This window comes from Oryctolagus cuniculus, chromosome 16 (genome assembly GCF_051225735.1).
Source record: "Oryctolagus cuniculus isolate XC-2025 breed Fujian yellow rabbit chromosome 16, ASM5122573v1, whole genome shotgun sequence".
Classification (NCBI taxonomy): domain Eukaryota; kingdom Metazoa; phylum Chordata; class Mammalia; order Lagomorpha; family Leporidae; genus Oryctolagus; species Oryctolagus cuniculus.
In genome coordinates this window covers 68,387,536-68,400,275 of record NC_142882.1, presented here as the reverse complement: position 1 = coordinate 68,400,275, position 12,740 = coordinate 68,387,536, and the positions used below count along the sequence as shown (strand labels likewise).

At 49.4% G+C, this 12,740-nt stretch overlaps 1 protein-coding gene across 1 annotated transcript; it reads left to right on the top strand.

Moving 5' to 3' along the window:
* LOC149121803 (uncharacterized) lies at positions 1-2,923 on the top strand. Its single transcript, XM_089315622.1, has 4 exons — positions 1-393; positions 896-1,001; positions 1,032-1,964; positions 2,425-2,923. The coding sequence occupies exons 1-3, from the start codon at positions 1-3 to the stop codon at positions 1,754-1,756; spliced, it is 1,224 nt and encodes a 407-aa protein (XP_089171748.1). The 3' UTR covers positions 1,757-1,964; positions 2,425-2,923.
* Positions 2,924-12,740: the final 9,817 nt, after the last annotated feature.

Below are 12,740 nucleotides of genomic sequence, written 5' to 3'. Positions count from 1 at the left end.
ATGACTCTTTCTCTTTTGTTTCCTCATTCAACACTACATTCATCTTTCCCTTCTCTAACCTGCACCTGCCCTGCGCCACCATCAACCGTGCTCCCTGTCTGTGAAACTTCTCCCGAGGTTTCGGAGGAAATGAAAGAAGCAGAACCCAACAAAACCTTACCTAATTTCCCTCCTCTGGCTAAAGCAGAGCTTCCCAAGTCCTTGCCCTGGACTCTTCCTACCCCGCAATCTCAGGACGCGGCAGAACACAGGCACTGGACCCTCGCACAGAATGATGGGAAGGAAACTCATCAGCTCTTTCATCTTGGAAGCCTCACTCTCTGCAACACTTTTTCTGTCAAATTGTTCGACATTTATCTTGGCTATGCAGCGAATTACTCACAGGCGGTGCGAGTAAGCGTGGTCTTTTCTCGTGTTAATTTGTTTATTATCATTTAATTTCCAGTTCCTCAGTCACTGAAACCCAAAACTTGAGTTTTCCTCCAGACACTTGAGTTCGCATATCTTCAATAATTTTCACACACTGCATAGACACAGAACACGGAGGCCACAGCCCCAAGGCGCAGAGCGGGGAGCACGAATGCCCCAGAAAAATGAGTAATGATTCTGAAGTCCATGCATTGGAGGTGCAGTCAAAAGGCTTCAGAATGGAGTCCAGATCGAATTCTCCCGGCAGTCCCCGGACTCCGCAGGAGACAGGCAGGGCGCGTCCACGTGACAAATGAACTCCACACCTCTGGCTTGCTGTGAAGACAGGAGAGCGCTAACCCTGGATCCTACAGGATGCAAGAGCCCGATTCGGTAACTGTGCTACACAACTTGGAGCCAGCCACCTGCAAGCGCACCGCTCTGAGCTTACTTAGGAATGAGCACAGCCTGCTCTCTGGGAACCCAGGCAGGCCGTGTTCACGCACAGGTGCCCATTCAGGTCCCCACCGCCAACGCCACCGACGCTGGGGGCCTCAGGGTCCTCATCCAGGACCCAAGATGTCCGGGTCATCGTGAGAGCCGGAGGCCCTGGGTACTGTGAGGCAGCCCAAGCATAGAGGACGAGTGCCCGGGCGGGCGGACAGGAAGGCTAAAGGGACGGTGTGAGGCGGCCGGGGGACAAGGGGCAGGCGGTGGGCGGCCGCGAAGGCTCTGGGGCCCAGAGGGACAGGCGGGCAGGGGACACCAGTGTGGGCGAGAGGAGAGGAAGGCCCACGAGGCCCTCTCCCGCCGTCTCTGGCCGGCGTGCTGCATCTGCCTCATTTCCAAGAGGGCCCGGACCCTGCCTCCGTCCCAGCCCCTGCGCACACACCGACGCGGCGCGCCGGGCCGCGGGCGCTCGGGCAACGGCGCCGGGCGGCTCCGCGCGCGGCCGCTTCCCGCCAGGCCGCTGCTGCCCCCGCGCGGCGGAGCCGGGGAGCGGCCGCCCGCCCGCCCGTCGCGGGTCTGCGTGCGCAGCCGGGCCCGGGCCGCCGTGCAAGAGCCGAGCGGGCCCCTCACGGGCGGAAAGTGCCACGCAGGGGTTGGGCACGGCTTGAACAAGGAAAAGTCTGGCGACGTGGCGTCTGAAAATGCGCTCGGGGTTCCCACTGGAGTCACAGCGTGCCACCTGTGGAGCGGAGCGAGCCCTCGCCTTGCCGCCGTCGTCGACGGGGCCTTCGGCGTCTCCCTCAGTACAAGCGGCAGGGACTCCGGGGAGGCCCAGCCCGGAAGACCTAGTGAATGCACCATTTTGCGTTTCTCTTTAATTAAAAAAAAAAAAAAGTAAGTTCTCTATGCTTGGGAAGGCACAGGCGCTGCGCAGGGAGCGAGGCTGGGCTAGGAAACCGCGTGGTCCCTCGCACACGTGTCCGAACCACCCGTGACTCAGTTTCCCCGTCTGTAACGTGGGCACGCCCTCTCAGGAGCGGGTTGTGCCACCTGCCATCCCTCCCACCCGCGCTCCCCAGCAGGCTTCGCCGGCTCCTGGTTGCTTTGTAAGCCGCTGGGGCTGTGACTCTTGGATTCACAGGCCAGACGGTCCCATCAGGCCGGGGTTTGGGTGCTCCCCGGACACGCAGGGCCCCGAGGAGGGCAGGGATGGTCATGGCGACGGCCACAGGGCCGGGGCTCTTCGTGTCTGCTGAGGCAGCCAGGGCGCTGGACGGGCAGAAGGGAAGCGAGGCTCGGGCGGGCGTGCGAGGCCTTCCACCTGGTCCAGGGGAGCCGAGGGGGCCCCAAGGGACCCCGCGGCCGGCGGGGGAGGGTCCTCCCGGGAGCCCACGCCCATGCGTGGGAGCGACAGGGCACGAGGGCCAGTGGGATGGGCCTGGGGGGCCTACGGCGCGCGCGGGGGAGGCACCCCTTCCTGGGGAAACTCCCAGGGCTCCTGCCAAGTGCAGGCCTCGAATTCGGAGGCCTGGGTTCGCTTCCTAATGCGGATGTCATTTATTGGAGGTGGTAGGAAGGAGGACGCGGACGGGACCCCGTGCCTGCGGGCCCGGCCCATTGCTGCGTGCGGATCCGTGCTGGACTCGTCCCTGTCCAGGAGCGGGCCATGCAGAAGGTAAAACATTCCCCGGCCGTGGGCACGTAGCTCGCTCAGTTCGGGTTTATCACTCAAGGGGAGAAGACAGCTGGAAACCGCTTCAGGCTTCCCCACGGAGCCAAATGAGAAACGACGGTCACACATCGCCCCCTGGCGTCTGTGAGCGTTTACTGCACCCCGCCTGCGTTGGAAGGCGCAGGTGGAGCTGTTTTCAGACCTTAGACGCCTCCTTCTCGGCTTTGGCTTTGGTTCTTTCACCAAAAGTCAGGGGCAGTTTTTGCTGTTCTGCAGCCCATCTACACACCTGTTGGTCATGCACCCTCAGACGCAGAAAACCGCAGAAAAGGAGAGGTCAGCTCTCCTCCATTACCCTCCCTGGCTTCTACCGCATCCCACTTGGGAAGTGGTTTATGTGGTGGTGAAAAATATATGTAGTTTCTTTTCCCATAGCAATCACACCTCCATAAAGTGTTTTAGTTAAGTAATTATTTTCTTTGAAAGGCCAGACAGAAAGAGACAGGAAGAGAGATCTTCCATCCACTAGTTCATTCTCCCAAATGCCTGGGCCAGGCTGCAGCCAGGAGGCAGGAACTCCGTGTGGGATCTCCCAAGTGTGTGGCAGGGACCCAAGTCCTCAAGCCATCACCTGCTGCCACACAGAATATGCATTAGCAGGAAGCTGGATTGGAAGAGTAGAGCTGGGATCTGAGACCCAGGGACTGTGGTTAGGGGTGTGGACCCCCAAATGTCCCCTCTTGTAATTTTTTTCTTTTTGAAAAAGCATGGGCTTAGCGGACAGATCATTGCAGCGCCCAGTAGCAGAGTAGAGAGTGGGTGTGTTGCTTAGCACAGCATCACTATGCTGAGAAGCCAGAGTGAAAAACAAACAGAGCGGTCTCCAGGAGCTCTTGGGCAGGGGAGGAGGTGAGCCCCAGGAGGGCATTTTGAAAGCGATGTGGTAAAAGCTTCAGGAGAGCTTGGTCTTGGGAACGGCTTCACTGAGAAGGGGAGGTATCACGGTTGTTGCATCCAGTGGTTGTGAACTTAAGTAGATGACGTGGACCACTTATCTGGTGCAGTGTCTGCCCCATGAACAGCAGTAGGTGGTGGTCACTGTTTCTAGAGAGTCTTTCTCAGTTGAGAGCAGCAGTGCCCCTGAAAACAGGTGGACGTGGTGTTACTGGCACGGGGGAAGGGCTGCCTGGGCCAGCACTATTCCGTGGAAATGCAGGGAGAATCACAAACTCAAGCCACTCATGTGATATACATCCTTTTTAAACTGTGAAATTAACTTTCGCATATATTTTATTTACTCCTAGGTGAGTACATACAAGTTATTCTCAGTGTGCAGTCAGTTAAATATAAGATCTTTGATCTTTTGTCTTCACCGCCATGTCTTCACAGTCCTCTGCGTATACCACCTTCGAAACATATCCCAGTCTCTATCTACCACGTTGCGATTGCTCAGTTGTCCGTTTGGCTCGCAGCCACCCTAATGAGCGGTGCAGCTTTATTTATTTTAGAGAGAGGCACTGCCACCACCCAGTAGTTCATTCCCCAAATACTTACAACAGACCAGGCACCAAAACTGGAAGCCAAGAACTCAATCCAGTCCTCCCACATGGGTGGGAAGAACTTGAGTCAACACCCTATCTCTCACTGTCTGTATTAGCAAGAGGCTGAAGTCAGGACCCAGAGCCAGGGTTCAAACCCAGGAACTCCAGCATGGGCTGCAGGCAGGCGTCTCAACCCCTGAGTCAATGGACTCCTGCCTGAATGGCAGCTTTTAGAGGTATTGCCGGACCCTAGCAAGCCTCCTAGGCATGGCAGAAGGACAAGATACCAACTCCTATCTCTGGTTCAGCTGGAGGCTTTATGCTGGCTATTGCCAGTTTGGCTCTAGGAGACACTAAGTCAGTGCTTGTCAAAGGAGGCTCAGGGATCACCTGCTTCAGAATCCTCTGGGCTATTAAACAAGAAGCCAGGTCCCTTAGCCTTATCCTACCCAAACAGTGGGCGTCCAGGAGTCTGCATTGTAAATAAGCCCCTCAAGTGGTATTGCCGTCTCACCTCTTTCCTTTCCAACATGGAAAATGCATTACCTTGGAGCATGAGAGACTGTCTTCCTTGTGTTTCTGCATTTGGATTTGTGTCTGGATGAAGCATGGGGATTAATCATTAGGGGTGTGGTCAAGTCTCACCAGGCTTTCTCTGTGCTACTTAGATGCTCTTCACCTGCAGTTTAAGCCCAGCTATGTTCAATCACTTACCTCAGCCTGCTGTGTTCTCTTCCAACCTGAGCAACTAGGTCCAGGCACATGGGGTGAATTTCCCACACCTGAGACCATAGATCTGCCCTCCAGAGGAAAACAGAGCCCTTGGTACATCCGGGGCTCCCAACGCTCCAAACATCTGCCCCTGGAGTGTTCTCTCACCTGCTCGGCCCTTCTTACCCAGAAGCTCCCAAGAAAGGCATTTCTACTAACTAGTTGCTATAGTCTGACTATGTCCTCCCACATTCATGTTTTGGAAACCCAGTCCCCAGTACAACAGTGTTGGGATGTGGGGCCTTTAGGGAGGTGTCTGGATTAATGCCACCATAAAGGGTGTGACTGAGGGAGTTCCTCTCTTGTTGCTCTTCTTCTCCCCTGCCCTGTGAGGACATGGTCCTCCCTTCTGGAGGACACAGAAACAACACCCTCACCAGACGCCAGATGCCTCTGCCATGCCCATTCCAGGATGGTAGGAACGAAACTTATGTTCTTTATAGTTTGCCTGCTCTGTGGTGTTCTGCTATAACAGCATGAAACACACCAAGACACTTGTCCTTCCCTGCATTCTCTCTGCCCCTTGTTGACCCTCCTGCCATGAAAGTTCCATGGGTGGAGACAGAAGTGCAGAGATGAGACAGTGCTACAACAGGAAAACTTACAGAGAACAAGACAACTCATATTCTCAGGGAGTTGGGTGTCTCCAAAGTTACAGACCCCTGCCCGCTTGCCATAAAGGAGCCAGTTCAAGGGAATGTTACAGATTCCCTCCCACTTGTTATCAAAGGGTCAGCTGGGTCTAAGCAAACCAGTACTGACTCTAGAAATTGGTTCCTCACCTGCAAATAGAAGCCTCCTCACATGCCTGAGGTAAGATAGTTGTGTGCCTCCTGAAACTGTCATATAAGAGGATCTTACCTTGCAGGTGTGATTTGTTAATCCTTGAGGGCCTAAGATAACAGTGTGCTTCCCCAAAATGCCTCCTTACTGCCTTGCCAAACTTAAGGTATAAAAGTAGGGGAGGACAGAGGATCAGGCTTGACTCTTGAGACACGCATCTAGTCAAGCCCACATGTGTAAGTAAACTAAGTGCTTTTCCCCCCAAAGCCTCTAGTGCCAGTTGGTTTCTTTGGTCATTGTCCTTAACACAATGTGTAAATGTATTTGTGATCAGCACACTGATCTGCTGTGTTTCTTATGGTGACCTGAGAAGTAGCTTGACTGTCCTACAGATGAGGAAAGCGAGGCTCACAGAGGCCTAGTGACTTCCTCAAGGTCACACAGCAAGTGAGTAGCGGAAACAAAGCCCACAGAGAAAGGAGAGAAAAGAGCAGTGAGCTGAGAGTCATGCAAGGGAACTTCTGCTTCGGCCCCTTTTGCAGTCACTGACCCTGTGGCTTAGCATATGTCTTCTGGTTTCTTGGAACCTAAATCTCTGTCCTTGAAGTTGAGCTAGATGCATTTGATAAACGCTTTTCCTGAATATTCATTTGCCTGTTTGTGTCATGTCGGGTTTCCTAGAAAAGGGACTCCAAGATCCTGAAATTTGGGGGTAAAATATTTATCAGGGAGTTCTCTAAAATGACAGGAGAATCAGGATTGGGCAAAGGGAGAAGTTCATTGCCCTGCAGTTTCAACAGAGGCCTTCAGGAAGCTCCAGAGCTGGGACAGCCCCAGAATTGTCCCAAATAAGGCAAGGGAATCAGGTGTTTCTGTCTCCAGAAAAACTAGTCATGTGAGGAAGTTAACCCCAGAGAGGGGGCACAGCCTTGAGAAAGACAGTGTCCTTTGAGAATAATCAGGAAGGGACTTATCTGTGAGCTATCACCACTCCCAGTGCATCCAGCAGCTGGAGGAATGGGTGTCCTACCAGAAGGGGGATCTTGGTAGCTCAAGACAGCGCCTGTTCTTCTGCATTGTCCAGACTCACCTTGAGTTCACTTCCAACTGGATTTCCTTGAGAAAACTCACAAGTGGAAGAAAGAGGGTGGAAGGGACTATAACCCTTATTCCCACTCCATGGCATCCTGGAGGCTGCAACTAGTATTCCTCATTTCCTTCCCTACCACCAGTTCCATGTGACTGCCATCCTTGGTGCTGTGCTCAGCTTTCTTGTTGGTGACTCAGGCTCCACCCTTGAGAAGTCTGAACCCCTAGATCTTGGCATTCTCAGGCTGTGGCTGCCACTCTTCTGTTTTCTGTTATTGTCAATTGTTGTTTAGTTTGAGCTGAGAGTACTGAGAGAGATCTCACTAGATCACTTGGGAGCCAGATTTATTTATTGCCCTCATTGTGTAGTAGAAACCTATCTTGTGCTAATGATCAAGGGAACTTCCACGTGCAGGTATGGTGATTGCATCCTTGATTGCTGGATTTTTGAACCACAAAGCCTAAACTCACCAGATTTCAGGCATGGCACTAAAGTTGAATGTAGCCCTTGTGATGCCGCCTGTGGACGTTGGGATTCCTAGTCATGTAGAACTTAGAGCTTTGGGAAAGGGAAACACAGATTCTCTAAGTGGATCTTTGGGAATAATAAGCAGTGTTATTCCTAACTCAGGTTTTGGTTCATAGACTTTATTTATCTAAAATATGTATCAGGAATAGAGAATCAAATTTGATTGAGTGTGCACATGGCATCTGGAGTATGGTGTCTGTACAACAGTGCCCGAAGTGGTCATTCCAGTGCACTATTGGTAACCCTGTATGTGTGACATTTCATAGGACCCATGGAATCTGTGGTCCTATGATCCCCTGACATGTTTCCTTTGTCACATCTCCTTGGTTAGCTGCAATGTTATATGAAATCCTATATCAATAGATAAAATATTCTGTAGGCCTTTAGTAGTGGTTCTGGCTGAGTTTCTAGAAGCAGAAAATGCAAACCTATACTCAGAATATTTATTTCTTCCAGTCGAGATCCATCTCTGCCCACCCAAACGTGAAAATGGTCTGGTGTAATCCAGTTACCTTCAGATAGGTAGTTAGTCACACTGAGGAATGGTGCCACCTACAGTCACCGAGCATTAGTGTCTGTTGCCAGCAGTTTGATCATAGAGTAGTAGAAATAGCTAATAAGCCTGGGAGAGTGGGAACCTAGCTGTGGAACTCATGCATAGCTCCTTTCTTTGCTACTTTGAATACATGGTTCATTGCAGTTTATGGGAGGTGGCCAAAGACAGAGGCTGACTCATGTCAATTCTTTATTTTAAGATTTATTTTTGTTTATTTGAAAGGCAGATTTATGGAGTAAAAAAGAGGGGAGAGGAGTGGAAGAGAGAGAGGGAGAGATAAATATGTCTTCCATCAGCTGGTTTACTCCCTCAATGGCTGCAATGGCCAGTGTTGGGCCAAGCCAAAGCCAGGAGCTTCTTGCAGGTCTCCCATGTGGGTAGCAGGTGCCCAGTCACTTGGGGCATCCTCCACCACTCCTCCCAGGCACATTAACAGGGAGCTGGATCAGAAGTGGAGCAGCCAAAACTTGAACCGGCACGCATATGGGATGCTGATGCTGCAGCAATGGCTTAACCTGCACGCCACAAGGCCAGGCCCTGATGTCAGTTGTTAGGCTCATTCTTTCTCCTTAGTTGTTTACTGGCTCTCCAGTGGTGCTTGCTTTCTTGTGAGCATTAATCCGCGATACAAAACACTTCTTATGTTATGCCCACTCCACGGGCTTCTCTGTGTGTCTCTTGTGTGGACCCCTTTATTCCTGATCTTCCAGTATTCCTCCTTTCAGGACCATGAAGAACAGCCTATGAATGCTTACGTAGTCTTCCCTGAGATTGATTTTCTTGCCCCATAGCAGAAATGGTCAGCTGCACCATCCAAGCTTTCAGGTGGGAGGATTAGCCCTTATCAGTAACTCTCAGGACTGCCATTTGAACCAGGTCGTACTTACCTCCATCTCTATGCTGATCTTGAATAAACCACATTTAATTTAACAGTGGAATGTTGGTGATCACACCTGGCCTTACAGCCTGATGGGTCTAATAGAACCAAGCTCATGATGGGCAGCAGTTCTGGCTGCATGGCCCTTTGATATCGGATGCCCAGTCTCCTTAGGAGCTCCAGCAGCAGGAACTGTGTGTGTTTAAACTATTCATAGTTCCCTACTGCTGATAAGGTGGCATTGCTCCAGAAACTGTGGCATGTAGACTGTGCTTTTCCTACTGGAGCTTGCCAAAAGCTCTGCCGCACAGTGTCTTTCCCACAATAGCTACCACAAAAACCATATGGTCTTTAATGCCATTTAGCCCATGTGGAAGGGCTCTTTGCCCTGTAGCTTGAGCCTGTTATATGTAAAGTCCTGATCTGCTCTTGGCCCCACTGGAAGAGCAGTGTGGTGTTCTGTATTTGTGTGCAGAAGTAGTATATAAATGAGCAAAGATAGCCTCAGAATGTAAACATCTCTTATGGTGGGCCGTGGTTACTGAGGGCAGTCACCACTAAACTTAATGGTATTGTCATCCGTCTTGCCAACAAGATTATTGATTAGTAAATGCAATGACCTCCAGGCCTGCTCATGGGACACAGTTAGTTGGTAGTTTTTGTTTTTGGCCTTATGTAGTATATCTGCTCTAGTATCCCCACTTCTTTGAGCATTTTGTTCCTTGTCTATACCATCTGACATCTTTGACATTTCTACTCCACTTACGGTGCCTAAGCTTCCCAAAGCTGACCTGGCAGCATTAAAGTATCTGCCAGGAATTTTGCCATGGTTTTAAATCTTTTGTCACAGGAGTGAGCTTCCATACTGACAAATTTTTCTTTTTCCTATATTTCCCTTGATCTAACACCCTCAGGATCCAGGCTTCTCTGAATCTCCTGGCTTCTGTTAGCACATATTGGTTAGGAGCTGTAATTCCTCCTGCTGTCTGTTACTGTGTCACAAACCACTGAGTCAAACAACAGTTTTTCACTCTGATTGTTCTCCAAAGTTTTAGGGTTTGACTCGGTCTAGTTGTGCATTTCTGTATATACTAAAAATCATATAGTTGAACACAGATGAATTACTTGTATGTGACACACACACTTTATCTCAATAAAGCTGTTAGGAAAAAATCAAAAGAAAAGCAGGGTCAATCCCATGGTTGAATATTTGAATAAATTTTCTCCATAGAATGGAAAGATGAGAGCAAGGGTATGGTCGTAATTGATAAAGAAGCAACTGGGAAAATCATTTACATTTGCCTATAGGATGATGTGTGATGTTTTTTCAGTTACAAAGTGACTGTTTTTGTCTGGCCTTAACAAAGTGATGGAATGGCCTTGTTTTGACTCACTTTTTCATGGCTCAGAAATCTCATCTGATGCTGGTAATGTTGGTCTTGTGCATTAGAATAACACCTCCTTCCTGTAGGTCCTGGCAGGCTTCTCCCAGCACAGAGGCCTGGCTCTAAGGATTAGACCAGTTCCTTGGTGTTCAGGGATGCTGTTTTCCTTTCTTACATGGATCCTGTGGAGTGTTATGGGGACTGAAGTTTAGAGGGCTTTTGTAATCCCTTAAGTTGTGGGTATTTCACCTTTGAGTGTCAACTTCAGAGTGAGAAAATGCATTAACTCCATCAGATGCTTGAAAGTATTCTGATAGTAGAAAAGGCTGAGAACCACTGATCTGAATTAAAAACAGAAGAACGGATCTTAAATTCTGCAACTGCAGACATTTTCAGGGTAGCTGGAGAAAGAAGGTCCAGTGGCAGAGGGGCTGAGGAGCCAGGGCAAGGAAAACAGGAAAGACATCGAGGAAGGCCAGTTAGGACTTGAAGGCCCAGAGCAGTTTCCAGATGGAGCCCAATGCCTGGGACACAGAAAAGGGGAGGAAAATCAAAACTAAACTTTTTGAGTTAATTAAACAGACCCACCCTGAGTATGAGCCACTACAGGAGATGGTATTCCAGGAGGTATTTTTTATAGGAAAATAGACACTGATTGTCCTTTAATGGTCCAGTCATAGAACTGCAAGAAATGCCCTATGGTTTCGGGAAGCTTCGAGTCTGAATTTCAGGAGCCCATTCCCTTGCTCAGAGGCAGTGGGATGCACAGGTCACTGTCTTGGTGAGTCACTGAGAAAGCCAAGAGGAGTCTGTGGGCCTCCCGCTCCTCTGATATCCCCAGACAAGCTTCCTGACTCACCCGCCCATCCTTCAGTGGCCCTTGGAGGGTGATAATAAGTGGAAATTTAAAAAATTCCCAACTGAATGTTTTCTGAAGCATTCACCAAGGAAACAGGAAGTTGCACACCTCATCAGTCTCTGGCTTGTGAATGTGTTCTCTCTTCCAGCCAGGAAGAATTTACTCACAGCTCTGGTAAAGCTGAAGAGAGTCAGAGATGAGTTTTCCTGAAATAGACTGGTGTCTCCCCATTCCTCCACATTGACCACATGGTTCTCCGCTTCTACCTACCTCCTTCCCATGTGGCGAGGTCTGTCTGAATGACTGTGTGTGCAGTATCTCAGCACCAAGATAGATTCTCCGACTAGGACTAAAGGCCCAGATTCCCAGGGGAATCTGTTTCCTGCTATTCAATTTTGTTTTTATTAAACCCAGAGTGTTAAAAACATTCTATAGAAGTGGTCACAGTAGGAGCTAATATTTATTGAATACTTACTATTTGCCAGGGAACTATTTTACACATATCAGCTCATTTGATCTTCACAGCTGTATTTATAAATGCTATTACTAATAGCACTTTGCACACAAGAAATTGCGGTGTGGGTAGTTTAACTATGAGAATGACTATTATCTATTCTGTAAGTATTGAGTAACTATTCTATAAGAAATGCTTTTACTATAAATATTTTGCTGTTGTCTACTAAATAAATACTATTATTATTCCCATACCATGGAAGAGAAAGCAAAGCACAGAGAATGTCATTAACATGTCTGAAATCATCCAACTAAACACGTTCATCCCTGGCTAGATGGGGAAAGGGTACCCTCTGTGATGCACAGAGGATTTTTGGGTACTTGAAGGCCTGGGACAGGTTTGTTCACATGGTGAAGGGCAAGGAGGTGGATGTGGGGTAGATGTGCTAGGCGGGAGACTGGCTTTGCCATGAATTCCCAGTTTGACACTCAGAGGCCAGTGGATTTGGTGAGGGTCAGGACTGCCTGCTGGAGTCCAGAACCTGTTTCAGAGTTGATGAGGAAGAACACACAGGGGAACCTGGGCTCTTTGGGATCTTTCCCCCCATTCTGACCCCTCCAGAACCTCTGCTCTTTACAACTCTGCAAACTTTGTCATTTTTCCTATAGTTGGCCCTATTCTGGGCAAATATTCTCAGCTATTATCAAACTAGGGAAGATCTAATAAATCAATTTACACTGGATAAGGGAATTTGACTCCCTCTGTTACTCTAACAGTGCTAAGCATGGTGAATTCAAAGGCATTCCTGTCCCTTAGAGCAGACTTGCAGGCCCCTGGTGGGCTGGTGGTAATAGGGGGTGCAGGGTGGGAGGAGGTGGCTCCAATCAGGGAATCTTTATGGCACCCTCCTTAGTGCCTCCCTTCCTGCTATCTTCTGGCTCTGTGTGTTCCATCCCTGTGTGAGTGGGAGGAGGATGGTTACCATTCCAGCAAACTTCCCAGTCTATTTTTTAATCGGTTGAGCGTTCCAATTATGTAAACTTTAGCTCAGCGCCTAAAATCTGTTGCTAATAAACCCATCAGACATAATGATAACACTGACAGCTAAAAATACGTCTGTCATAGTGCAAAACATAAATGAGCTCAACTTCTGGTCTGAAAGTCCTATAATGGCAAGGTTGTGGCTGCAGGGGCTGAGGTCTCAGGATGTGGACACAGATGCCTTGAGCCTTTTGTCAATAGAAGGTTTGGAAGGAAAAAAAAATCTATGTTTACATCTCTCTACATCTATTATATCTATCTGTCTATCAAGTGGCTGATATGGAACTACAGAAAAAAGGTAAATACCTCTCATGTGACTAGACAG

Excerpts from the sequence above, each read along its gene's own strand:
- LOC149121803 (XM_089315622.1), top strand. The coding sequence starts at position 1 with ATGACTCTTTCTCTTTTGTTTCCTCATTCAACACTACATTCATCTTTC. Across the intron at positions 394-895 it reads ATTACTCACAGGCGGTGCGA|GCAGGCCGTGTTCACGCACA; the intron begins GTAAGCGTGGTC and ends CTGGGAACCCAG. Across the intron at positions 1,002-1,031 it reads CCCAAGATGTCCGGGTCATC|GCAGCCCAAGCATAGAGGAC; the intron begins GTGAGAGCCGGA and ends GGGTACTGTGAG.